The sequence below is a fragment of the Canis lupus genome, chromosome 14, assembly GCF_048164855.1.
Source record: "Canis lupus baileyi chromosome 14, mCanLup2.hap1, whole genome shotgun sequence".
Taxonomy (NCBI): domain Eukaryota; kingdom Metazoa; phylum Chordata; class Mammalia; order Carnivora; family Canidae; genus Canis; species Canis lupus.
This window is the reverse complement of record NC_132851.1, coordinates 40,727,802-40,754,162: the sequence shown is the minus strand read 5'-3', so window position 1 is coordinate 40,754,162 and position 26,361 is coordinate 40,727,802. Positions and strand designations below refer to the sequence as shown.

Below are 26,361 nucleotides of genomic sequence, written 5' to 3'. Positions count from 1 at the left end.
GCTGCGGCTGCATCCAGCCCTAGGCTTGACTGACTCATAGATCTGATGTGGTTATTTCTGGTTCCTGTAAGAATGTCTACACTGGTAGTGCAGTTGATAGCGCCTTGCAATCAACGATATAAGGTGTTTTATTGTAAAGACGCAGGAGTAAAACATAGAAACCAGCGTATCCTAATAGTCTCAAGAGCATTTTACCTTTCTTTGGCTTCTAAATTTACTCTTTGGGAGGGCGAGCAATTTTTTAGACCCTTAGGCTACACGTATTACTGATAATATTCTGTAGGAGCGCATTACACGTTGGGCAAGACCACAGGGACTATTCCATGGTGCTCACGCGGCCTTTGTTACGGCAAAAGCTGAAGCAGCAAGATGAAAACAGAAATACAAACCAAAGCAAAATCCTCCCCCTCCTTCCTTCCCTCCCTCCTTCCCTCCCTCTTTTTTTTTTTTTTTTTTTTTTTTCTTCTTCTCTCAAAGAAATGAGTTCTGGGACCAAGTGGGTCACATGGTCCAAAATCAAAAAAATGCAGGTCCGCTGTTAAACTCCAAGAATGCAAGATGGAGTCCATTTTCGAAGCCAGCTTAATGCAAAAAAAAAAAAGAAAAGCCATGCGCTTAGACAACGATTAATTCTAGACATCAGGGTGACGTGCAAAATAGTCGTTCCCACGGCCAGACGATGAGCAGCAGCAGCAGCAGCAGCAGTGCTGGATGCCGGTGGGTCCTTAGCGCCCAGCTCTCTAGGAGGGGAAGACCCACGCTCAGGGCAGTGGCCGCCCACCTTCATGGCGGTGCGTCCAGGTTCAATCCGTTGGGGGGCCTCCCCCTTCTGTCTACACGTTGGATTATTTAAGTCTGACCTAAGAGAGCCAGCACAGGAGACTGTGCTTGTAACCGGTCTTCCCCAAGAGCATTCTGATACCTTGACTGCATAGACTGCATGGAAGGACTTTTACCTGCGGCTTCTATGGCACAGATGGGACAAGCCAGCACGTGAAGCCGCCTCTGCACGCTCCGTAGGTAGTGCTGCCCACGGCCGCCAAGCCTTCCAGAAGGATAAAGCGCAGCCCTCCAAGGGGCAAGGGGCTGCGGCTTTTCATTTATTTTTTACTATTTATTAATGTCGTTTAAGAAGGTTTGGGGAGTTTGCGGAGGTAGGTAGAAAAGTCTAACCTTGTTGGTTTTTGGTTTTTTTTTTTCCAACATCGTGCATGAAAACTCACTTAAGTAGGCTTTCTGGAGGGAGACTGACATTCATCACATTCCTGGAGCTGGGTCTCCCTCTGGAACCCCAGGGAAAAAATGGTCTTGTCCAAGATTTGGGATTTGGTTTGGTCACTCGGAAGAGGACAGGAGCAAGGCCCTGGGAAGTGCACTCTTCTGCCCTGGGTTCCTGTCTCCGCCCCACCGTGAAGTTGTAACCGAAGCCCAAGTGTGGGCGGAATAAAAAGAGAAAATCTCGTTTGCCCTCCCAGATACCAGGAAGGACTATTTTCCCTGATAGGGGTTTTTCTGTTTTGTTCTGGGTTAAGAAATACCAGCAAACTGGCCAAAAAAAAAAAAAAAAAAAAAAGGAACTAAGCAAGTGGAGAATTGATAATACTAGCTAGAACATGGGCCGAGTCACCATCAGGGAAAATCAGAGGTGGGACTCAGCCTCCAGCGCGAAGGGGCACGTGTCTGGGGGCAGGTGGCGGCCGTGGAGGAGCCCAGGTTGCAGGATGTTGATGTGACTTGCATGGAGCATCTGCTCTGAGCCTGTGCCACGTGCTGCTGGGACAGGGTCCCCGGGGCGGGGGGGGGGGCGCACAGGCTCGAGGGGTGTGCACCTGAAGGGCAGGACAAGGGGGCGAAACTAGATGCACGGGCACGCCCAGGAGGTGGAAACCTCTGCCCCCCACCCCCACCCCCACCCCGACCTGCGTTTTCCTTAAAGGGCACATCTTTGTTCGACTGGGGCTGTCCTGAGAACATGCCACTCCTGAGTAGAGAGCCCGGCCAGTCGTGGCCCCCGAAAGGTCTCCGAAGCTGGAGAGAGTGGGGAATGAACTGGGCCACTAACGCTTCTACTTGAGAAACAATCTCCCGACACGACCTTGCACTCTGCACCCCTCGCGGTTTCGGGGAGACGTGTCCGCTCCCGAGAGGCACCCGCGGGCCCCTGGACACTCCAGGTAAGACCCCTGGACGGAAGCTCCGTTTCCTCTTGGCTGCGAGGCTGCTTTTTGTGAATTTGGAGCAGAGCGGGGAGACCCCCCGGCACCGCCTTAAGGAAAAACAAAACCCACAGACGTTTCCTGTGGGTGAGGTCTCGCGTTTAGGCGCAGCAAGACTCGGCCGCGGCCTCCTACCCCCAGCTCCCGGGATTTGCACCTCCATCGGGCTCTGCACTGGCGGACAGCAAGTCCAGCCCACCAGTGTCTTGGTGGCCGGCCTGTTCTGCCCGTGTCCCTCCCAGGGGGGCTCTGTTGCCACCACAGACCCTGCAAGCGAGAAGCAGGGCTCAACCCCGCAGACGCCTCGGCATCACACAGCCCGTCCAGCTCGGGGAGACCTCAGGGCTGTGACGTGACCGTCCTGCAAGCCAGGCCACCAGGCAGTCACTGGCCACACACGGGAACACGCCCTGGCACCTGAGGCGGACGCCTTAGCACGAGGAGCACGAAGCAAGCGGACACCTGAACGCCAATGGGGACGCGGTCCCGGGACAGCGAGCTGGGGGCCTAATCGCATTGCCGTGGGCGGCAGGCATTTCTGAGTCTTCACACCTTGACCCCTTGGTGCCGTCTGCATCTCAGGCCAGTGCTGCCGGTCGGACGGCCCGGGCCGCACCAGCACACACAGTGCTTCCCATGGGGTGGCCGGTGCGCCACTCCCTGGGAATTAGATATGAATTAAGTTTCTTAAAATACAAAAATTTACCCAGATCTGCGAAAACTAGGAATCTGCAAAGGGGACTTTTGCCTTAGAGGATTTCTGTTTCGGGATGCTCTGCAGATGGGCAACCCGTTTCTGAGACGGAGTCACTGCGGTCACGGGTGGGGAGGGCTGGCTTCTCACACTGAGATGTGAGGCAGAGGCAGGGAATGACCCTCCGAGAGCAGCAGAAGCTAAGGAGCCGGGAGCGGAAAGCCCACATCGTGTTGGACATCCTGACCCCTTGCTATGCCACAGAATTCGAACGCAACCCCAAGGGTCTGGTCTTGAGCATCCCACAGTTTACGTTACTCCAACCTGGGAGGAACTTGGGCTTCTGAAGCCATCATTAGTAGTTTAGGATTTATTTTCTTAGCTCAAAAAAAAAAAAAAAAAAAAAACAAACCCAAGGCCGTGAGAATGACTTGCTTCATTGTTAAGGCCAAGTCCTCACATATCAAGAATTAAGTGCAAAATGCAGAACGATTCTGTGGTTCACAAGGGGCACCAACAGCCGGGCCCTACAAGCAGCCCCGCCATGCCACGCCCATGGAAAGCAAATGTTAGGGTTTAAGCAGCAGCTGTGCCTCAGAGTCATGCTTGGGGCACCCTCGCGCCCGCGTCCCCGCAGGAGCCTACGTCCTGCGCTCTGCTCCGAGCGCTGCCGGGGCCGCGTGAGGCAGGCCAGCTGCTCGCTTCGCTGCTGCCTCCACGGCATTTCCATTAGTGGGGAGTCCCGCGGGCATGCAGCTTGGGCCAGTTATTATTACCAGGTTCCTACAAATGCAAGGCAACTTACTCTGCGTCATCAGACACAGGAGTCCTCGGCCCGTATCTACAAGACCAAATACAAAATTAGAGGAGGGGGCGAGACAGACGGTCAGCTCCAGAACCGGGCCGGCAGCAGACATCACCCACGACGTGTCTGCGGCCAGGTCGTCGCTGCCCATCACACTGGAAGAGAAGCGTCGTTAGCTGCTGAGACCGAGAGCGGAGTCCCAACATTTCTAAGGAATGCAAAACGTGTATTAAAACACCGAGAAGAAGTGAAAATAGGCCCCCGTGCTGCCCACAAAAAAAAAAAAAAAAAAAAAATCTGCTCAGTCCAAACACAAGGCGGCTTAGGTGCGGCCCACGATGTGTGCAGGAGGCAGTGTCAGAGGAGGAAGGAGAAGAGAAGCCAAACCTGAATTACGGTCGGTCACAAACGGTTAAATTGCTCATGCCCTTACGTCGGCGGCGGGCGGGCGGCGGGCTCCAGGGGGGCCCGGCGTGGGGCGCACGCTCCCAACCCCGCCCTGCCGCACTCATGCGTTTGCACAAGTGCCATCAGGGAGCATTTCTGCAGTTTTCTGAAAGCAAACCAGAACTCCAACCAGAGCCCCAATCAGTGCCTTCCGCATGCATTTGACAAAAACCACAATTCCTAGAAAACTGGCAGGGCCCTAATCAAAACCAGACTTGGATAATATTCCATAACTTGAAAAACCGAAGTTTTGGAATCTTTTTTTTTTTTACGATCTTTTACAGTCTGATTATTCAGAGCTACGAAGCTGTACCTTCTGTAGTACAGACACTTTACATTTTAAGGTATCTGATAAAGCCAAGAAAAAGGTTAAATTGGAAAAAAAAAAAGAGAGAGAGAGAAATGAGGGCACTGAAAAGACATATTTTAAAGCACGTTTTTTAAAAAGCCGCTTCCACAAAGGACTGTCTCCTGAGCTCCTGAGCCAAGGGAAATTTTAAAAGAAGGTTCTTATCTCCGCCCTCAGAGGCTGTTCATTTCTCACTCTGATGGTGGACAAAGACTTATTTGAGTAAAGGGGGAAAAAAAAAAGCTCTGCTTTCAGTTCCCAGCAAGTTGAATTTTGGGGTTTTCAGCAAAAATTACCTAGTCTCGTGTTCAGTTTCGTAACAGTTTATGGGGAAAAGAGTGATTTCTAAAGACATGTTCCTGCATCTTCGGGGAAAACACCCGGGAATGCTCGAATGCTCAGTGCACACCCACCCCCCCGCCCCCGTCTTACCTGCTCCCATCGTTCTAGAACACTGATTGGTCATTGTCCTCGTTCACAGTGAAGGCAACCGGACAGGGCCAGACCCAAGGTCTCGGGGTGGGGGGGGGGGAACGACCAGAGGGTTTGTGGGTCTCTCTCTCCCAGCGGCAAGGCCCGCCTCCTGTTTCTCCAGGGGGACAGTTCCAGGAGGGGCTAAAGTCTGAAAACCCTCGATTGTCTCGGGACCGTAGGACATAGGAGTGGACGACCTCCCCAGGTTAGGGGACAGCGCGTGAGCCCCCAACTCCCACGTCTGCCGGTTAATGGGCTGTTGCAATGGGAGTATTCAAATCCAGTTTTCTAGATTCTCCAGGGAAGAGAGCAGGGAGGTCATGCTGGTTAACCTACAGACGACCAACTAATAGCGCGTGTTTTTGCGTCTCTACCTGGGGATCTTTGTGAGTGTTTTATGGAGCTTTAAAGTGTACGCAGCAGGTGCACCCGCCACACACACTCCCCAGCGAAGCTGCACAGGCCACACACACGCGGGGGTTAGTGTCGACCGTGTCGTGCCGTGTGCACAGAACCATGCAGTACGCGTTCCTCTGGGTTCCGCTCCATTAGCACGTTTTTGTTGAGGAGACTGAGCTACACGTTGCGCGTAGGATGGATTCGAATCCCCACTGCTTCTACCCGAGAATCCTTTTTTTTTTTTTAAGATTTTATTTATTTATTCATGAGAATACACACAGAGAGAGAGAGGGAGAGGCAGAGACACAGGCAGAGGGAGAAGCAGGCTCCATGCAGGGAGCCCGAGGTGGGACTCGATCCCGGGACTCCAGGAGCACACCCTGGGCTGAAGGCAGCGCTAAACCGCTGAGCCCCCCGGGCTGCCCGTACCCAAGAATCCTTAACGGCATTCGTGGAGGTCTCTGCCGACAGACGCGGGCTCACCGCAGCGCAAGCTCCAGGAGGGTGGGGGTGCCTCTCCGGGCTCCCTGAGGACGGAGTGGACGAGGCCCTCGGGAAGTTGGTGTCTGGCACTTAGGGACCAAAGAATAGTGCGGTCTTGGAGGATGCCCTCCATTCACCCCTTTGGGAGGCCTGGACTGACTTAGGGGACTTCCTCTCTGACTCACTCATGAGCTTCGAGAGGGCATCGCTGTGAGCGGAACGGCCTTGCGGTTAGGGAGCGGTGATTAGAGCTGGGGCTCCGGATGGCTTTCTCTCGGGTGTCCTATGGGAAGCCGGGGAACCACTGATAAAGGGACTTTTTAAGGAGCGCAAAGTGGATGGGTCAGTAGGTACAAGATCGGGCAAAGCACAGTAGGTATGAGCATCCCAAAGAAGGAAGGATGGCAGAGAGGAAGGGAGGAAGGAAGGATGGAAGGGAGGACGGGAGGAAGGGAGGATGGAAGGGAGGGAGGGAGGATGGCAGGAAGGAGGAAGGAAGGGAGGGAGGGAGGAGAAAGAACGGCTCTGAGTAGAGGCCAGTGGTGAGGCCGGGACGTTTAGGAAGGTCAGGGCCCACTCTGCGCACCTCCTGACCCGTGCACCCCGGAGGCACCCGGGAATCGCTGCCCAGCAGCCTACACGCCAGCACCCTGGAGCTGGCGTCACGGGACGGGAGCCCATGCTCCCTGCCGTCCTGCCCTCAGCCCCAGCCCCCGAGCCCCAGCCCCGCTGCAGTCCAGCCATCACCCCTCAGCACGCACTCCGGGAAGGAGACGCGGGTCCCCGAGGCACTCACCTGCTCGGTGCCCCAGGAGCCATCCATCCCCATGGGGTAAAGAGGACCCTGTCCAAGCCGGAGGCGGGGAATGCATCAGCCCCTGCAGCCTCCAGGTCCCCTAGGTCCCCTGCTCAGGGGGGTGGGTGCTCATCTGCCCCCCCCGCTGGGTCTTCTGTGGGAGGCGGTCATCACGAGCTGGGGGGTACCAGCCCCCACTTCCTCCCCGCCGAGTGCAGGCGAAGACCCGGCCTCTCAAAGGCCGTGTGGGGCCTGAGCAGGGGCAAGCGCAGCGAGTGCTGAGTAGGTCCCGGGCGGCCACCTCCCTCCGCTCCGCGCTGACTTGCTTTATGGGGTCGGGGACACAGGGCCCTGCTGGGTCTGGGCACCTGGGAGCTGCGTGCGGTGGCCCCTCGGTCCCTGAGCGGCCCAGACCAGCCGGGACCCGCGGAGACCCGCTCGCCCGTGTGAGGCACGGGCCCCGGGCAAGCCCTACGGGGCTCTGGAGGGTGAAGCTGGGCACCGAGGACGCCGGCTCCAGAGGCCCCGCTGGGGGCCCGTGTGGCTCAGGCAATGGCCACCTCAGAGCCAGAGCCGAGAGACAGGGCTGGACGTGGATTCTAAACCTTGGGTGTCACTTAAGGTCTTCGCTGCTCCCATCCCACCCTCTGTCCCGGTCCTTTCAGGTCCTCGGACAAGCGGAACTCTATCACTTCCTGTTTCACAGTGGATCCTGTAATTATGCAAAACACCCCGTAATTATGCAAAACACCCCATAATTATGCAAAAACCCCTTCATTCTGCTCAGATGTGTCGGGCAACCCTCCCAACAAAGACGCTGCTCCCCTACTAAACAGCGGAGGGGCTTCGGCATCTAGGACTTCAGCCACGAGCCCTTGATCCTGTCCCTACTCCTCCCTGCACATCGAGCCACGGCCCGACCCAAGCGGGCCTCCGGACAGCGCTGCCAGCTGTTCGCGGACGTTCAAACGAAGTGAAGGCGTCGACGGGCAAGTGGTCCACGTCCTCCCGGAGCCGAGAGCGTCCTGGGGTCAAAGTGGAAGCAGCAGGTGGGAGAGGAGCTCTGATCCCACCCCCCCCCCGGGCTCCTCCTAAGCTCACGCCTCCACGCTGCCCACAGGACAAGCCAGAAAAGCGTGCTTAGCGGGAAAACCCCAACTGCACCTTCTTTCCACACCTGCTTATACGCCAAGAAAGGAAGAAATAAAGATTCTGGGCAGGCGGGGCCGGTTCTTATCATTCCACATCGGCAAGAACTGCAGGCAGCGACATGGAGGCGCCATGGTCGTTCGCAAGGTGCCCGAGGACCCCCGGGGGCGAAGGCTCTGGAGAAGCTGCTGACGTCTTATCTGTCATCGGGGCCTTGGCAGGTTCCTGCGCAGCCCGGTGTCTTGCAAATGGAACTGGAGGGAACTGGTTCGCCTTGGATGCGACATGCGTGCCAGACGTCGGGTTGCCCCGCGCGGGTGGCCTGTCGTGTGTCGTGAGCCGTGCCGGTCCCCTTGGCTGCTCGGGTCACTGCCCCTCCAGGCGGCGCCGCCGTCCCCTCTGAGTGCTCTTCTGTCCCCTAACCTTGTGCTTGGAGGCCAGGGGACATAGACTAGGGCAGCTCACGGGTCTGCCGGTCAAGGCCGCCACGCGCCCCAGCTGTTATTGGTCGCACCGTCCCAGCCACCACCTGGATGGGGATGCCGGCATGCAGCGGGCGCTTCGCGGGGACGGGCCCCCTCTGGGCTTCACGGCGCCGAGAATGGGCCTTGGCTGCATGCAAAGGCCGGCCGCTTGGCCCGGGGAGCGCCACCCTGGCCACGGGGACTGCCATCAGGGCCCCGGGGTGCACACACTGCTCGAGCTGCGTCCCAGGGCCCGACAGCCGCAGCAGCGCAGGTGAGTGCTCCCAGTGGCCACCGCCTCTGCTCCTCGGCACCCACCGGGTCCCTGTCAGCCTCTGAAACACCAGCTGGTGGCCCAGGATGACCCAGGCCCCCACCCGCTCGGTGGCGGCTCAGCCCAGGGGACTCTGGGTTCTCAGGAACCCCCAGCGAGGCCCCTTTTTCCATTAGTGACTTATTATACTTTTTTAAGTGTGTGTGGGGGAGACCTTCACTCTCGCCTTGTCCATGTCAACGTCCACGTGTGAGCTCCTGATGTCGGTCACGACTTTTTTCCTCCCTCCGTGGGAGCGGAGACAGGGAGGAGGTAGGTGAGCCTGACTTTTATCAGCATGTCCTTAGAGGAAACACGAGGGGATCCTCAGAACCTTCCATCGAGTTCCTTCAATGTCTCAGACCCATAAAATCGCGCTTGATGGAGCTGAGGGAGAAAGGGTCGCTCTCCGAGATTGCAGGCGATCCCGAACGGCGACTCGGGCGACGCCTGCCACGACCCTCGTGCCGCTGACGCGGAGCCGCCGCAGAGCGCAACCAGCAGCAGGACGCGGAGGTGGGACTGGGCGCCTGGAGCCGGGCCGCCTCCCCGGGTGCAGTGCGAGCTCTGTTGCGAGCCTGAAGCGCAGGGACCTGTGTCGCGGGCTGCACGTGGTCGCCGGGATCACCGCCGCGGCCGGTTTCTGCCTCGGTTCCTGGTGGAGGCTCAGGGGCGCAGGCGAGTGCAGATTAGCGGGAGCTTTTATTTATTTTTATTTCCTTGAATTCGAGCTATGAGACCTGTGTCTACGGCTCCCGCAGAACTGCTTTTCCATCCACCGAGCCAACGAGGAAACGGTCCGTGTCTTGCCGGGTGAGCAGGGCCTTGGGTGGCCACGGCCTTTGGACACGATGCCGTGGAGGCGGCGGGGCAGCCACATGATCCAAGTGTAAGTTCCTCCGGTTAAACAAGCCGCCAAGTGCCCCTCGGGCAGTCGGTTCAGGGAAGGAGGACGCTTTCCATCCAGCGGCTCCTAACTCAGCTCATGCCTGATATACCCCGGGTCTTGACCCCGTGTCTTGACAGGTGTGTTTTCCTCTGGCCTTGCGAGTACACAGAGGTACAGGGTCGGCGTTTGATTCCGCTGACGTGCAAAGATGCCACGGCCTGGGGAGAACCAGGGGCAAAGGCCACACACCCTGAGCCTCTCCACGTGTCTGAGTTGGCTTCCGTGATGCGGGTGGCGGGCCAGCCCCGAGTGTCCGCTGGGTGAAGACCGGGTCCGTCCTTGCACCCCTTCTGCAGGCGGCTGTCCCGAGTGCGAGCAGCCCTGGCGTCCGTCGGTTTTATCCAGGCCCCCACATCCTTGGGACAAAAGCGGGTTCGAGGGAGGGGGGCAGACAGACAGACAGACAGAGCGTCAAGCGAGGAATTCCAGGGGTCAAGGACAGGATAGCAGCACCTTTCCCTTTCTCAAAAAAAAAAAAAAAAAAAATAGGGAACCGCCTTTCGCCTGAGCTACCCTTCTGAGCCTGTCACGGGACAGGGTTTTTGCACCCGAGGGCGCTCTCTGCTTTGAGGAAGGGAAGCCGGGGCTTGGCTGGAAGACCATTAGGAATGGTAATGAGATTTCGGGTTGTGGTAACGAAGCCCGATTCCCACACTATTCAAGTTACGATAATGAATTCGGTCTCCTGATGGAATCCCCGAGCCCGCCCGGAATGTCTTTTACTGCAGCAGTAAAATGTCAGGAACGAGCCCTGCACGATCCAAATTCTAGGATTACTTTGGAGCCGGCTGGCACGCGGCTCACATGCTAAATCTCTCAGCCACAAACTCTCGCGACTGCTGGAGAGGACACGTAGGTCGGGTCCAGGACAGAAGGGCTCGACCTTCCTGGTCCGTCTCTGCCTCCTGATGGCACCGGCTAGGTTCGGGGAACGTCGACTTGAAAACCAAACAGACCCGTATCCCCTTTACCTAGGTCTACAGAGCCAACACCCGTTTGTTTCTTTCTTCTTTTTTTTTTTATAATAAATTTATTTTTTATTGGTGTTCAATTTGCCAACATGCAGAATAACACCCAGTGCTTGCCCGTTTGTTCTTGTGTTAATAATTCGTCCCCTTTGCTGATGCTAAAATGATGTCTTTTTTTTATTTTTTAATTTTTTCTAAAATGATGTTCTCAACTGTTCTGCTAAGACGTGGACGTTAGACGGCTTCATGCTGCCAGGTGCCGTTTGCACCAAAGCTGTGGCGTCCATGTGCATAAACATCCATAGCATTAAAAGCCAGATTCTAGCCAAGCATGCTTCCTAGGAGAGAAAATCTCAATAATCTACATAATAGGGCGATTTGGTTTTTTTAAAAAAGAGGCATCACCATCACCCAAGCCAGAATACCAAGCGGCATTCTCTTGTTACCTGGATGATGTGCTGCGTTTGCAGAGCCTAGACACGCAGCAGGGCTACAGAATTTTCTCTTTACCTTTAGTTTGGGAAAGGGGAGGAAGGAAGGGTGGAGGCGAGAGCCACCGGGGCCTTCTCTTCTTTCATCCATTCTCTGATGCTCTCCAGAGAGGTCACGGGCCATCCCAGGCCCAGAGCCTGGGGTCAGGTGACAACACACAAACGAGGCTGGAAACAGCAGGAATTAAAATTGCATGCAGGAGAAAGGGGAAAAAGGAGACACAAAAGCTCCTCCTTCTCCTGACTCAAGTTGCGGGTCCTCATCAACATGCCGCGATGTTAGTCCATGTTGTCCGGAAGTCTCTGTTTCACATGCACCAACGGATCCCCTGCAAAATGCGTGGTTACAAGGCATGCCGACAGGAGCAGCACGGGTGAGAGGCTCCCGAAGCTCTAGTGCGCCCCATGAAAGACATCATGCTGGCTTCTGTGTGCTAATCCCTGCTCCGCTTCGGGGGAGCTTCCAGGTATTTAGTACCTGTCACCTCCCAGAACCACCACCACCACCACCACCACCACGGACGGACTACTCCCCTGGGCTCAGCGACCCCACCCAAAGAACCATCCAGATCGTGTAAAACACAGTCAAGATGCTTATACTCTTCATTCAACAGAATCCACAGACCTCTTAAAATGATGGGCAAAGAGCTGGCAAATTGGGACGATGTAAATCGCGGATTTTGGTACAAGGAAAAAAATACAAGAATGATCAACTCTGTATGATGAAATTTAGCCTTAAATAAAACCATGCATCGCCTAGGATTTAAAAAAAAAAAATCGCTGGCCAAAACCCATCCCGTGACCATTTTCCTTTGTCAAACTAAGAGGGTGGGAAAAACACTGGGAGAAGGAAACTCAACTCAGAAAGTTTCCGTAACAGGACAAATAGGAAAATCGAGGTGTATTGTATTTTTGAGAAGGTTGTTTTGTTCCATTTCTGGCTTGCTGCCCACCGTGGAGCCCAGTGTGGCCTTGAACTCACGACCCTGAGATCATGACCTGAACTGAGATCAAGAGTCTGGTGCTCAACCGACTGAGCAGCCCAGGCACTCTGGATTTGTTTTTTTTGTTGTTGTTTTGTTTTGTTTTAAATGAGAGGTTATCTATCCATCATTAAACGCCAAAGCGATTTTGCTGGTACGTGGGAAGAAAGAGCAAGCCTCACTCTCCCCGCCTTGCAATATCTAAAAGGCGCCGATAAGAGAGAAGAGGCTACAGCCAAGGAACAAGTGTTTTCTGCTTCCTCTGAATGGACGGGGGCACTGGATATCTGGATAAACCACCACGACCAACTACCTGTAACTGGGGCAGGAAAGAAAGGAAGCGGGGCTAAGACCCGAGACCCCTCTCTTCGCGATGCTCCCCCCTCCCTCCCTTGCACACACACACACACACACACACACACAGTGCACACCTTTTATCTTCTAGCCTGTTCTTTTCTGAAATTCCCTTCGAGTGCTCTTCTCTGCCGTCTGATTTTCCCGCCTCTCTCTTCTGGTACGGCCCGTAGAGGAGTTGATTCAACGGCACCCTTGGCTTGGTCTGGTTCATCCTCGCTCTCCTCACAGCAAAATCATCTTTCTCAGGGTCGGGCCGTCGACGCGCGACGTTGTCTCCTGACTCTGAATCTTTGCCTCGCGGGTGGGTCGGGGAAGGGTTATCTTTGCGAAGGATGGTGTCCTGAACGGCTTCCTCCCCGCTACTGGACGGCTTGTGACTGGTAGAGCAGAGTTAAATACAACTCCCCGTGTGATCAGACCCAATGTTTATTTTTAAGCCCCCATCTCCGGACACACAACGGTGCTGTTAGTGAAAAGTCTTCTCAGTATCGTTAGTTTGGATGACATCTGCTCACTCTTTCAGGCCGGAGTTGTAGCACAGTCGGGGTGAGTCTTAAAACCTTGAGTTTAGCCAGGCATTAGCAATGCTCTAAATCCATTTAACAGACAGAGCCCCATCAGCATCAGCAATGCAAGGTCCTAAATGGCTCTGAGAGGGACTATCTAAAGCCATCTCATTGGGAAGAACTGAAAGCTTTTTTTTGTTGTTGTTGTTGTTGTTTTTTTTTTGTTAGCACATTAGCAATGCACCCAATGGGGACTCAATGTGGTTTTGAGCGACAGGGCAACAACTGGAGCCACCAAGGAACTGACATGGGGAGAAGCTAATGCTTGCAGCCATGTGACAGCCAGCCTCGACCACGGGCCAGATTGCAAAGTGTGAGGAGGGTCTTTCGGCAGAGCCAAGCTAACATGAAACATTTGGAAGCATTTAGGACCATTCACAGGATGGACCCGAAGCGTAAATGCCTCCCTTGCCCTGCACCCTCCCAAGAGCGGCTCTGTCTTCAATCTTCCACGACTGGCCACCCCTCAGCTCTTTTTCGTTGTATGCTAAATGTCAACTAAATCGTGGTGAACCATCTTGCCAAAAATGGCTAAAAACCGATCGCTTGGCACCATTTCCATTTTCAAAGAGATAACTGAAGACCTCAAACCTTAAATTCCTGAACGTAGTTTAACGGTGGACTATCAGGACTTTTCACTGAGTTTTGTTTTTGTCTTCGTTGGAGGCATGTGGGTTCGGAATAGGGGCAAGTGTGTCCATCTGGTGTGAACACAAACTCCCTTCCCCCTACTCCTAAGATCAGCCTTGCTTCTAAGTAATTATTATTCTAGCAATAAGAAAATGTGAAGATCTTTAAAGTCATTTATCTTTTCATTTCATAAAGATAAGTGAAGGAAAGATCTGGACTTGTAAAGCCTACCTACTTTGTTTCCACTTTTTAAGAGAGAATGAAGAGTAAATCCTTCATCCTCAAAGGACAACTCATCTCAGAAATGAAGAAGGAGGAATTAGCCAAGCTGGGAGGAAAATGAGCAATGAGACCGTGTACCTGGTCAACCAGGTGGCCCGTGCGCTCTTGCTCCATACGGCTCCCGAGGGGGACGCATCTGATGGCTACAGCAGGCCCTCGCTTCATCTGACTTTTAGAAAATCAAATCTTCACTCATCAGACCCAGAAAATTCCTTTTCCTTACTGCTGACATTTCCTTTTCTTTTAAATATTTTACTGATTTATTTAAGAGAGAGAGAAAAAGTGAGAGAGAGAGAGCACAAGCGTGGTGAGGGGCAGAGAGAGAAACAGACGCCCCGTTGAGCAGGGAGCCGGATGTGGAGCTCGATCCCAGGACCCCACGATGACCTGAGCCAAAGGTAGACGCTTCGCCGACTGAGCCACCTGGGCGCCCCAACTGACATGGTTCTCAATAAAAATTTAAAGCACAGAGTTTGCAAGTGGTCGGCAGTGCTTTGCTTCCTGAATAAATTTCTTAAAATATGAGACCCTGCCCCTGGAGCTGTATGCCTGAGTCTCCGTGTCCTGCCTGGCCACCCCCGGACGGCGCTCCTGCTCCTCCCCGCCTCCTTGGCCAGTGCGCCTGGCAAGTACCGCCCGGCGTGGGTTGACTACGGTCACGAAGAATGGCCAAAGGAAATCACGGGCCATTGACTCAATCTCCTCAAAAAGGCACTACTTGAAAAGCACAACGTTGATGACAGAGGAAGCGGCCAACAGCCACTGAGCACACACTCTGGGATAGAAGACCGCCTACGCATTAGTCCCCTAACCCTGCGATGTCTGTGTTATCAGCGTTGCCATTTCAAGAGGGGAAAGTAGGTTCTAGCTTAAGAAATCTGCCCAAGGTCAAAGCACCAGCGCTTACATTAAAATCCAAACCCAGGCAGCCTGGCTCCAGGGGCTCTGTTGTGGCCACTGCACTGCACGTGCAACACGAGACCCGGCCGGGAGCAGTGCTGAGAGCAGGACATGATGTAAAAATAGGGCATTATCCCCGCTACGGACACAGGAGAAAGAGAAGGATTCTGGTTACTAACTCAAGGGACCCCGAGGGTGGCGCTTGGATTAGAGCCGTGACTGGCGTTGCTGATGACGGACCGCAGGGTTCTGCTGGGATGAAGGAGCAGAAGCTAAGGGATCCCACCTCACAGTGCTCGCGGGGCACCGCACGCTCAAGTGTTTTCAAGCTCATTTTCTCATCTCAGCTGATCAGACTCTACGTTTGGGGGCGGGGGAGCGGGCCCCTAACTGGAACCTCTTAAGGTTCAAAGGCAGCACACTTTTCATTCTTTGACCGGGGATCACCGGTTCTGATCTCCCCCCAACTCAGGCAGAAATCTTTAGAGCAAAACGTATGTGTTTATGCAAATGCCCCCGCCAACCCGCGCGGCCAACTTGAGCAGGGGAATCTGGTGTTCCCTCTATCACAGGAGCCCAGGCCAGCCTGCCAGCTCCCTGGGGTGTTTCTTTTTAGGCTAAACGCCCAGTGTGGCAGGACGTGCCTCAAGGGACCTCAATTTAGCTGTGTGGACTTACAACACAAAACGACGGTGAAGAAAGCTCCCTGTGTCGTTGGCCGCCGAAAGCCACTCCCTGCCCCCTTGAAAAACAACAGACACAATGACTGATTTTCCGCTACTACTTGCTTGAATCCTGTAAATTCAGGGTTTGAAGGCAGACTCAGAGAAAGAGGAGAAAAATAAAATAAAAACACAAAATCCGGGCGGTACCTCTGGCCACGCGGGAACCCCTGATGCATAAGCGGTAGATGCCTCGTGACTAGCTTTTAAGTGACTCTTTGTATCGGGCTTTTCTTTCTCCCTTGAAAGAGCAGAAGGCCGGTCTGCCTAAAGCCTCAGCCGTCCCTCCTCGGGTTTTGATCCTCACGGCACCCCAAGCAGCCTGTGCATCTCAGATTCATGAAAACTCTGGGAGATGGGGCGGCGGGGGAGGGGAGGTGGCGGTTATCGCGTCTACTTTCTGGAGGAGAACCCTGAGGCTTCGAGCTCCAGTTATCCGAATTTAGGGCAATGAAGTGACTTGCAGGGGCAGGCTCGGGGCATCTGGCTCCATGTTCACGGGGGAGCCTGGACTCTTTATTTTTTCCAGTCGTTCGGAGAGGAGTCACTTTGGGAAGAAGGGGCGGCTCTGCTTCACCCGTGACACGAGGAACCCTAGCCCTGTCCCCAGCCTGGCAACCCTGTCCAGTCTCACCGGCAGCAGGAAAAGCTGCCTCTGCAGGATAGACCGTGGGCTCGAGGCAGGTGAGGGGAAGAAAGCGCTCCTGCCTCCACGTTAGAGATTTCAGACTGACCGAGAGAGTGATTGAACTAAGGAGGAGCTGGCATTTGCTTTCTCCCCTTTCCACTTGGTGACACACAAGCAACCAGCTCAGACTGGCAGCCGGTTTGTTCTATTGAAAGAGACCGGGCTCTCCAGAAGGGCCCGTGAGGCCCCCAGGGAACGTCGGGGGCAACGCCAGAAACCTCCGCGCTCACCCTGGTCCACCCCGGACTCTCGTCCAGCGTCCCAGAGGCCCCTGCAAGCTCCCTGTGCGCCTGCCCCGCTCCCCCAGGACCTGCTCAGCCACAGCCACTGCCACAGGCTCCACTGAGCAGAGGGGGCTGGCACTTAGCTGCATCCACTCTTCCTCTAAAGATCTCAAAAATGCCTATTGTTCTTCGGAGAGATTTTTTTTTTTTTTTGCCCTCTGTAATTAATTACTGTGTGGTTGAGAAGATCCACAGACCAGCAGAAATGACTGAGTGCTGGAACATATGAAAACAATTAGAAGAGAAGTGCAATCACGTGAAACCTATAATTCAGCTTTAAAAACAAAACAAAACAAAACAAAAAAACCCCCAAAAGACACATCAGTTCTCCAATAGGAAACAGCAGGTAAGGGAGCTCAAATCTCCCTGGCATTTTAATTCGGGGGAAGTGAATGTTGGTTCCTATTTTATCCTCTTAAAAACAGAAATCTTGGCTTTTGTGGCACAGTCTCATGTTTGGGGGTAATTAAGCTGACTTAATCACAAACTAAAATAGAAGAGAAAGTAGTTAGTATACTTCTTATTTCGGTGGTGACTCTAAAACACACTAAACTCCACACCTTCATTACGAAGTCCTACTTTCTCTCCCTCGATGCTAAGATACCTCCTAATAGATGGTTAGGCAGGAAGCCCGGGGCTTCTGGGCTTCTAATCTCCTATGAAAACAGAATACAGCGCACTCTTGCTCCTTTTCATGCCATATTAGAAAGGCTACAGGAGGTGTCTGAGAATACTGGGGGAAAACGCAGGACAATAGTACAGAAATAAAGCCTTGGTGTTTGTGCACCTCCATCCCTTGCCCGGGACTTTATGTCATGACCCATATCTACAGACACAGACTTTCCCAGCTACGAAATGGACCATGGAGCAGATGTGGGGCCTCTTGCTGGGTTCAGGGATATGGCAGCCAGAAGCCATCCGGATGGCAAGGATGGGAAGTGGAGGTTCAATGTGTTACATATTTCCTATTCTGATTTTCCAGATCCCAAGACGCCTTTTCATCTTTATGTGTTTCATTCCCGTTAAGCTACTTTCTGCCACATTAAAAGCAAGATTCCAAATGTGGATAAACTTAGTGTGACTCTCAATTCCAGTGAAGCCTGCGGAATGTGAGTGACAGGGACGCAGGCAGGCCAGGGACGCGGTATGTGTACGACCTTTACGGGAGAGCTCGTGGCTGAACAATCTGCCGACAGAAGAATTCCGGGCGTTTGGAGCAGCTGCGTCACACCGCTGTTGGGGACATTCTCTGGGAATATGCATCGTTTTCCTGAACCCAGTTTTAAATGCCGAGTCGGAAGATCTCAGGTGCGATGATATTTACAGACCTGGGGATCTCGGCCTCATGCCGCTAACTTGGATGGAATATGTGAACAACTGAGCCAGGTAACGGGAAACGTGGACGGCACCAAGGACGACCACATAAGTAATATTCATCCGTCAGAGTTACATATGTAAACAAACCAAGATTCTGGGTTCATGCACAGAATGGGAGCCACCATAAAAGATTTCAATACGTCATCACGAAATAAACCTCACGGTCACTGACACAGGTCACCCAGGGAATTCCCAGCCTTGTCAAATCTCTTCTTTTTTCTCCATCACCATGGCTCCTGGGTGTGCTGACTTAGCTTTGTGAAGCTCCGCACTCATCTCTTATTGCCCTTTTGGATACTCTAAAGACGACAGAGAGAGTCCTTGAAAAACTAAAAATGGAGCTACCACCTGACCTGGCAATCCCACTTCTGGTTATTCATCCCAAAGAATCGAAATCAGGACCTGTAAGAGCTGCTAGGGCTCCCGTGTTCACTGCCATACTAGTCCCAGTGGCCCAGATTGTGGCAATGACGTAAGTGTCCACTGATGGATGAATGGAAGAAAATGTGATATTTACGTTTAGTGGAGTATCGCTCAGTTTTTAAATAGAAGAAAGTTCTCCACTATGTGACACTATGGATGAACCTTGAGGCTATCAGGCTGAAACAGGCCAGTCACAGAAGGAAAAATGCTGCACGATTCCTCTGAAATGTCAGATCTAGGAGTCAAATACTTAGTCAAATACTTTAGTCAAATACTTATTTCACCACCAAAACGGGGAGTTGCTGATCAATGGGCATAAAGCGCCCCTTAGGAAGGACGAACGAATTCTAGAGCTCAACACGCGACACTACCTACAGTCAACGACGCTGTATCGGACAATTAAAGATTTGTTCAGAAAAAAGAAAAATAAGGATTTGTTCAGAAGGGAGATCTCATGCTCAGTGTTCTAATAAAATGAATATTTTTTTAAATGGGGAGAAAGTGGCCAAGGATTATGGAAGAAGAAACTCGAACAGCCAATGCAAATTACCCTCAACCAGACTGGTAATTATAGAAGAATCCATTTTTTAAAGATTTTAGCCAAGCAGAGTAGTAATTTTTGAAAGTGATAATAAAACGGGGGGAAAAATATCACGGTGTCTTCGGGAAATTTTGCCTTAAAGACTTCCCAGATGTCATAAAAATGAAGGTATGTGTGTCAAGGATATTCTTGGTGACTTCACAGTCTTACCTGTGTTACCTACTACTCCCCCTGGGCCTGAAAGCCAATACCTGGTTAGGGGACATTACTCATCTTTGTATTCTCAGCAAGTAATGTAAAATGGTGTTGAAAAAATATGTCTCCAATGAGGTCTTTCCACCAAAATTTATAGAATATCTGGATTTGATTTTTTTTTTTTTTTATGATTCTACAACATCACTCTTATTTCAGAAATCCAGAGAGCTGCTTGTAATGCACTTTTATGGTAGAGTCTTCTAGAAGCAAGTGTGTGTTTAGGACACACTTAAGTGAGATATCACACACGGGGTGGTATTTTCTCCTCTCAAATCAATACAAAGGTGCTCCACGATTAAGTCCATATAGGTTCAGGGCTGGAACTTCCAGTTTAAGAACCAGACCGTGCAGCACTAACCACATTTGGAGTCGTACGGAAAAATGGCAAATGTTCTGTTCAACCACAGATGCGGTTCTGTGGTTGGAACATTAGGATCTGGCCTCCAGGCGGGCGGTCACCAGCGCTCGGGCCGGCGAGTCGCCGACTGTCACCAGCCCTCAGTTTACCCTTCCTGAAAATGGGTATGTCACCCACCGCTTCCAGTTAAATGGAAATTCAACCGTCAAACTGTGTGTTAGGGATTTTAACGTGTCAAGGTTTGGTGTCGTGACGGTTTGTTGGGATCTCTGCGGCTGTTATAGGGGGGAAATGAAGTAGCTTCTCCAAGCGCTGCCCCCGACTGTGGAGCTGGGGCTGCCCACGGCTCCCCTCGCCCCGTCCCGCGGAGTCAGGCTGGTGCCATTGGTACAACCAAGGAAGGCATCGCGCCCTCTTTTGTTTTGGAATCAGCATGCCTCGGGAGGGCAGGCCGACAGGCGCCTCCTTACCACTCCTGCGGGACGAAGAGGGGGTGGGTCGGCGGGGACCAGCCATGCTTTCTAAAAAGGGAGCCCCCCATTTCCAAGGAACTCGTCTCCGGTGAGCGCAGACAGGGTTAAGAGCCATTTAGGAGCCGTGGGGCGACCAACACACGGCGGGCTATCGGGAAACAACATTCTCGCGTGGGGGATCCACAGCCCCCCCGACCAGGACGAGTCTAATGAAGCAGCAAGAAGCTCGCTGTTCGCCTCCATTTAGAACAACCAGGTTCTTGACGGAGCCATGCCCAGGGCCAGGACTCACAGCCCCTTCGGGGTGCAGGGGCGCAGCACTGCAAAGGGCAAAGCGGGCAGTGGAAGCAGGGCGGCCCCCCCCGTGCCGCAGGCCGCCCTCGGCCTAACCTGGCAAAGCGCCGCGCCGCCGGCCTCACTCTGATCCCAGCTTGCTCCAGCCGTCGGCGCTTCTGGACTTCGACGGCATCTCTGTCTTCGGACTGGGGAGCTGGTGCCACCGTGGGCCCCCCCGGAGGAGGCTGCTCCATCCCGCGGCCGGCGGGCCGTCCTGAGCCCCTGCCACAAGGCTTCCCACCGGGCTGCACTTGGCCGGCGGGGTCCTCGTCACAAGGAGACCCCACTTCACTTCCCTCTTCCTCTATCGTTTCAGGATAGCTATGTGAGTGGACAACATGGTTTACCAAACTAACAGTCCGGGGGGCGGGGGGGCAGCCACGTGTCACCTCGTGGCCACTCTCATCTTACTTTTCACTTAAAAAAAAAAAAGTCATGACGTGCGATACGGTCCTGGCAACGTGAAGAAAGGTGAACGTGGCCATTAGCTACAGGGCAGCGTCATCCCAACGCCAAGAGCTATTTCACGGGGGCTAGTGAGAGGCGAAGGGCCTTTTCTGCTGGGAAGGTGGAAGTCATGTCTTGCTCAACAATCAAGACTTTTAACAGCGTGTTTGTTCGATGAAAGTCACGGACAGTAAAGGCGGACCGTGGGAAATAAGGGTGCAAGGGTCAGGATGGTTCTGCTCAAAGGACCGGACTGGCCCGGGAGTCCCTTGAAGGCGGGGGCTTGTCTTATTTCCCACTGGGTCCCTGGGGCCTGAAGGGGCCTGTAAATACCTGCTGAGTAAATGGATGCACACTACGAGGACCTAACCGGGTGCCAGGGAGATGCCCGCCGACGTCCCAGTGTGCCCCCTGGCCTCGGTGCGCCCCACGCGGGGGTCGGGGACACATCCCGTGCACCCTCACACCCCCGAGCTCGCATCCAGGTGAGCACGTCTCTAGGCCCAGGAAAACTCTTCTTGCACCAAGGCAAGGCTCTGTGCACCCAACTGATGGGAGGGGGAGGCAGGCAGCCTCCGCAAAGGAACTGGGCGGCCGCTGTGCCCCCAGCGACCTGGCAGCAGACCCAGTCTCCACCATCCACAGGCTCGGCAGGGACCCGCAGACGGGATGCCCGTCCCCCCACACTGCACCCTCCGCCAGGGCCCCCCCGGGCCTCACCTGCAGGGCCGGTCCCCGCCCAGGGGCGAGGTGGCGGTGCTCCAGCTCTTCCGGTACTCCTCCCGCTCAGCCTTCCTCCTCCTCAGAGGCGCCGGCACGTAGGCCGTCTGGTTGCTTTTGTTCGGGAGGTACTGGTTGAACGGCACCGCCGACTTGGGCTCGCCGTGGGACGTCCGCCTCGCAGACATGTCATCCTTCTTCACGTCCGGCAGCTTGCGGTGCGGCAGGTCAGACTCAGAGTCGCTTCCCCTCCCTGGAGAGGAGACATGGGCGCTGAACCGGTGCGCGGGGCCGGCCCGGGGCTCTGGGGATCCCCCACCCTGGACCGTCCACTGACCAAACGCCAAGCATCCGTCCAGCAGAGCTACGCTGGGGCAAGCTCTGAACTCAGATCAGGGGGAGAAAGTCAAAGTAGGGGCGCAGAGGTGAGCCCGGCTGCGCGGGAGGCCCCAGGGCCTCATGTCCGTGGGACAAGCGGAGCCAGATTACGGAAGCCCGGGGGGCGTCGGCCATCAGCAAGGGGGAAACACGGAGGACAAGAGCGGTGCTCACACGGGTGGCCGAATCCCGCGAGGCCCAGGGCTGCCTCCCAGGAGGCGCTGTGAGGTGTGATGCACGCGTACCCCCGAGCCGGAGCCCTGCCTGCGGCCTTCACTGTAGCCCCCCTTTCCTCCTGCGGACCCCGGGGCCCCATCCACCCTGCCCTGCAGATGCGTGACCCCGCTGACCTCACGCTTGGAGGACAGGGGTTTGCAGGGTTCAGCTGGCGTCTCTGCACCCGGCGGGCAGCCTCAGATCATCTGACGGGCACACGAATCGGTTCTGGATTAGACAGCGCTGTGGGCGACGCAAAGGAATTCAGTGGTGCCCAGTGAGGGGGGGCTCGGGCGGAAACCCTTCAGCACAGCGAGCATCAGGAAGAGGGGACTCCTGTACACTTGGGAGGAGCGCCCGCGACGGAGTCAAGAGAAGGGGCAGCCGAGGCAGAGGACAGCGGACAGGGCTTTAGGACTGATCCACCTCGCTTTGAGCTCGGCCACTCACTAGCTTTGCAGTCGTTAGGTCATGCCTCAGTTTCCCCAATCTGCAAAGGGAGGATAAGGATGCCACCTGGTTGGCGGGGCTTCTGGGAGGACCGGGTCCGTGTGAGCGGCTGGCACGGTGAGCGCTCGGCAAGCGCGGGCCACTCTCTGTCGCCATCCTGGGTGGTCCTGGCGTTCACTGTGGGCTCCCAGGCCGGCTCTAACGCACCTGCCGGTCCTTGGCGGTAACAACAGGAATGAAATGATGCGCCTGCAGATTAAATGACTCGACGGCTTCTGAAAGGCCTTAAAAGTCAGAAGCACGGGCCGTAAACGAGTTGTTCCTTGTCACTGACGGAGCATGTAGGCACAAATCCCTCGTGGCTTCGCCTCCCTTCCCAAGTTGTCCGTGTCAGTCTCGCTGGCTTCTGACGCGTCGCTCCGCACTCTCCTACCCCGAGGCCGTCGTCAGTGTGTCCGCCTGCCTGGGGACGTGGTCACGCCCCCCCCCCCCCCCCCCCCCCAGTGAGAGGCCTCATGAACAGACCCTGACGTTTTCTGACCTTGCTGGGCGCTTGGATCTGAATCCTGATCTGATACCATCCCCGTTTCGCAGACCCGGGCGGACGTGGAGGCTCGGAGACACCCAAAGAGCCCCCTCTGCGGCCAGGGCCGGGACGCAGCAGCTGGGCCTCCACTTTCTCTTCTCCAGACCCTGGACCAAAGCTCCTCCTTCCCCTGGGTTCACTCCTCGCGAAGGGTCCTCTGCGTGTGCGTGCGGCACCCCGACTAGAGAAGCGCTACCCTTTCCTGAACGAACGAAGGGTAACGATTCTGGGATCAGCTAGGCTGGCCCAGGAATCGGCGGCGTCTCAAACTGCTGACGGCTGAAATCCTATAATCCGTGAGGCTTCCTTTGGTGCAGAGCTGAGGACATCCTGTCCTGACGACACCTTAGTGCCAGTCTCAGGGCAGGAGCTCAGCACGTGTGCAATCACCTTTTCTCTCCCACGCTTTTTGGTAAAAGTCTTTGTCAGACGGTTGAAGAGGAGCTCACGTGCCGATGCTCCGAGGCCTAGGGAGGGACCCAGCTGAACACGGGGCAGCTTTCCGGACTCAGAGGCCGGGCCGTAATTCCAGTCTGTCCCCTGCGTTGCTGCACACAGACCTCAGGGGCCTCCCGGAAGCCTGCAGACGGTAACAGGTGGTGGAGGCCCAGGAGACGGCACGAGCACCCAGAGAGTGGCTGCTGCGGCCTCCCCTCCGTGAGTTGGGGCGGGATCCTCATCAAAGGCCAGGACTTCAAAAGAGCTTGACTTCACCCCGAACACACACACTGGGGTGGCCTCGATCTTGATGCCAACATCAGGCAACGACAGCGCAGCACACGATGGGGGCGGTGCCGCTTTGTCCGAGTCCGAGCCTGCCTCTCCAGGGGGCTATGTTTCTCTCCCTTCTGCTAACTAGGGGGCTTTCTTTTTTCCTGTATTTTGACCATATGCACCCCAACCCTTGGCTTTCTTTTTTCTTTTTTTAAAAGATTTTATTTATTCATTCATGAGACACAGAGGGAGGCAGAGACACAGGCAGAGGGAGAAGCAGGCTCCATGCAGGGAGCCCAATGCAGGACTCAATCCCGGGACCCTGGGGTCACGCCCTGAGCCGAAGGCAGACGCTCAATGAGCTGAAGGCAGACGCTCAATGGCGGAGCCACCCAGGCATCCCCGGCTTTCTCATCTTCCTTTTACACTTAAATTTCTCTCGTTCCTTATTTCTCTTCCTCAACTCACCCTTTTATAAAACAATGTTCATTTAACAAAACACATCATATTTATAAACTATGTTCTTAACTTATTTATTTATTTATTTATTTTTTATTCTTAACTTTAAAAGCAATCGAGTGGAAGGCTTTGTATTTCCTCTTCCGTGGGGTCCATCGAGCGGCCTTGGGAGGAGGAACCGGCACTGAGGCAGCAGGACGGGCTGGCTTCACGGGTGCCGGGGGCCAGCAGGCCTCCTGCACGACCCTCACAAGCGTGGCTCTTGACCGTCCTCCCTGAATAGGTCAGCGGGCCTCAAGGGTATGGAAATACAGACCCAACATGGAACCGGAGAACTTTATGCTAGGATTTTCCCTGATTGTGAGTCCTTAGGAAATGAATTTTCAAGACTTAAAAAAAAAAAAAAAGTTCTTCTAGATTTAAAAGTGGGTTTTAGGATTAACAGTCTTCTTGATTGACATTTAAAAAAATACCATAAACGCTGATAAACTACAACATGCATTTGAATAAAATCATGCTATTTTTAAAGGCAGATTTAAAAAAAATGCTTTTTTTTTTTTAAGTGTGTTTTTAAACCTCATTAGGTCTCGATCAGTTTGCAAGAACATAAGCCTGCAGATATGAGGCTGCTTTGCGAGATTGGTGTGTAGGGTCCTCTTTCCCGAACGGTGTTTTGTGAGGCTCAGTTTCATATTATTCTTTATGCAGAAAAAATATTTATAAAAGGACTTGAGCACGGGATCCCTGGGTGACTTGGCAGTTTAGTGTGTGCCCTCGGCTCAAGGCATGACCCCGAGGTCCCGGGATCGAGTCCTGCATCGGGCTCCTGCATGGAGGCTGCCTCTCCCTCTGCCTGTGTCTCTGCCTCTCTCTCTGTGTCTCCCATGAATAAATGGATAAAATCCTTAAAAAGAAAATAAATCAAAGGACTTGAGTGCATCCATCCTGTCGCAAACTACATTGTGCCTCAGCGCACGTTAGCGGGATATCAGAGATCACCGCCTTGGATCCCTTCAGGATGGGGCTCGTCACAAACTCTGAACTACCCCCCCTCCCGAGGTTGACAGAATGAAGGATCCGTCACCACTTGTGAAGCTCCAAGCTGAAGAAAATGGTAGGTCTCTAAAAAAAAAAAAAAACAGTCGGTAACACGACATAGTTCGGTGCAGACGTGCTCGGTAAGCGGGTGGGCTGGGCGGCCGGCCACGGGCTGGTGCTGCAGCTTCTAGTCTGTGGGCGGCACTGCACACGCACTCCACATTTTAGGGATGTTTTCCAGGCCGCTCACAATGCGCCATGGAATTCTTTTGGGGTCACATACTACGCGGCCCCGAGGCTGCTCCATTTGTTGCAAAGCTGAAAAATGAAAGCATCAGCCCAGTCGTTCTAGAATCCCAAAGATCTATTGGGTAAATAGAAGTGTGGGTACCATCCGTTTAAGGGTCTAAATCTCAGGCTCACAGTTCCTGACCCTCTGTCGGGTTCATCCGTAAAACGCAGATGCACAACGTCCCGCGGCCCCAGGAGGGCTGAGCAAGAAGCCACATGGCTCGCAACCTGTGCTGCCCTGCACGCCAGGTGCCAGGTTACCCATTGAGGACCTGGGCGCGAGAAACCTCCAAGTATCTTAGGCTTTTATGGCGGAAAGGGATCTTTCAGCCCTAAGGGGCAATTCTCATCCCCTAGAGGAGCTTAAGTCTCTAGAAAATGTCTCTAGAAATGTCAGCATCAAGCAATGCATAGAAAAAGTAGAAACAGATTAAAAAAAAAAAACAAAACACCGCGCCAGCCTCAGCCCCCTTCTGCAGGTTGGGGACAGGAGCGAGCCATCCTCCGCCCCGAAAGTACGGAGGTGCGAAGGTGCACGGTAACTGATGGCAACAGCTTCCGGAAGGTGACGTGTCAGATTCACATCAGGTTGCATGACCCCAGATTCCTAGAGAAGCGGCCATTCCTTGCAGGTGATATGAAATCCACGGGGTTTAACTCAAAGCCGGACTCGGAGCAGCCCGGCAGGCTGGGCCCTGTACCGTGAGGGCCGCAGCCAGCGTGCAGGCGCCGGGAGCTCCGAGCAGGTTGCCTGAAGCCCCCGTTAAAGCCTCCCGGGCTTCAGCCCGTCCCTGAGCGTGCGGCGCGGCTCCAGTCCGGGAGTGGGTTCGTCTTCACGTCTACACTGTGGTGCCGACACGCTTCCCTTCCTTGCACCTGGAGCATAAAAG

At 54.3% G+C, this 26,361-nt stretch overlaps 1 protein-coding gene and 1 long non-coding RNA gene across 24 annotated transcripts in view; one reads left to right on the top strand and one right to left on the bottom strand.

The window, feature by feature from the left end:
* LIMCH1 (LIM and calponin homology domains 1) overlaps positions 1 to 26,361 on the bottom strand; it is a 298,658-nt gene that overhangs the window by 55,779 nt on the left and 216,518 nt on the right. For 11 of the 23 annotated variants that reach the window (XM_072775459.1, XM_072775467.1, XM_072775455.1 and 8 more), the window contains 2 exons: positions 21,340 to 21,592; positions 3,716 to 3,751 (listed from right to left, as the gene is read on the bottom strand). In XM_072775459.1, coding sequence (XP_072631560.1) covers positions 3,716 to 3,751; positions 21,340 to 21,592 — 289 coding nt within the window. Of the gene's footprint in view, positions 1 to 3,715; positions 3,752 to 12,411; positions 12,715 to 20,226; positions 20,494 to 21,339; positions 21,593 to 26,361 lie in introns of all 23 variants that reach the window. The other 12 variants (XM_072775449.1, XM_072775450.1, XM_072775454.1 and 9 more) reach the window with 2 other exon arrangements.
* On the top strand, positions 5,016 to 9,314 carry LOC140604311 (uncharacterized). Its single transcript, XR_012007266.1, has 3 exons — positions 5,016 to 5,190; positions 7,451 to 7,712; positions 7,784 to 9,314. It is a non-coding gene; the product is annotated as an uncharacterized lncRNA (long non-coding RNA).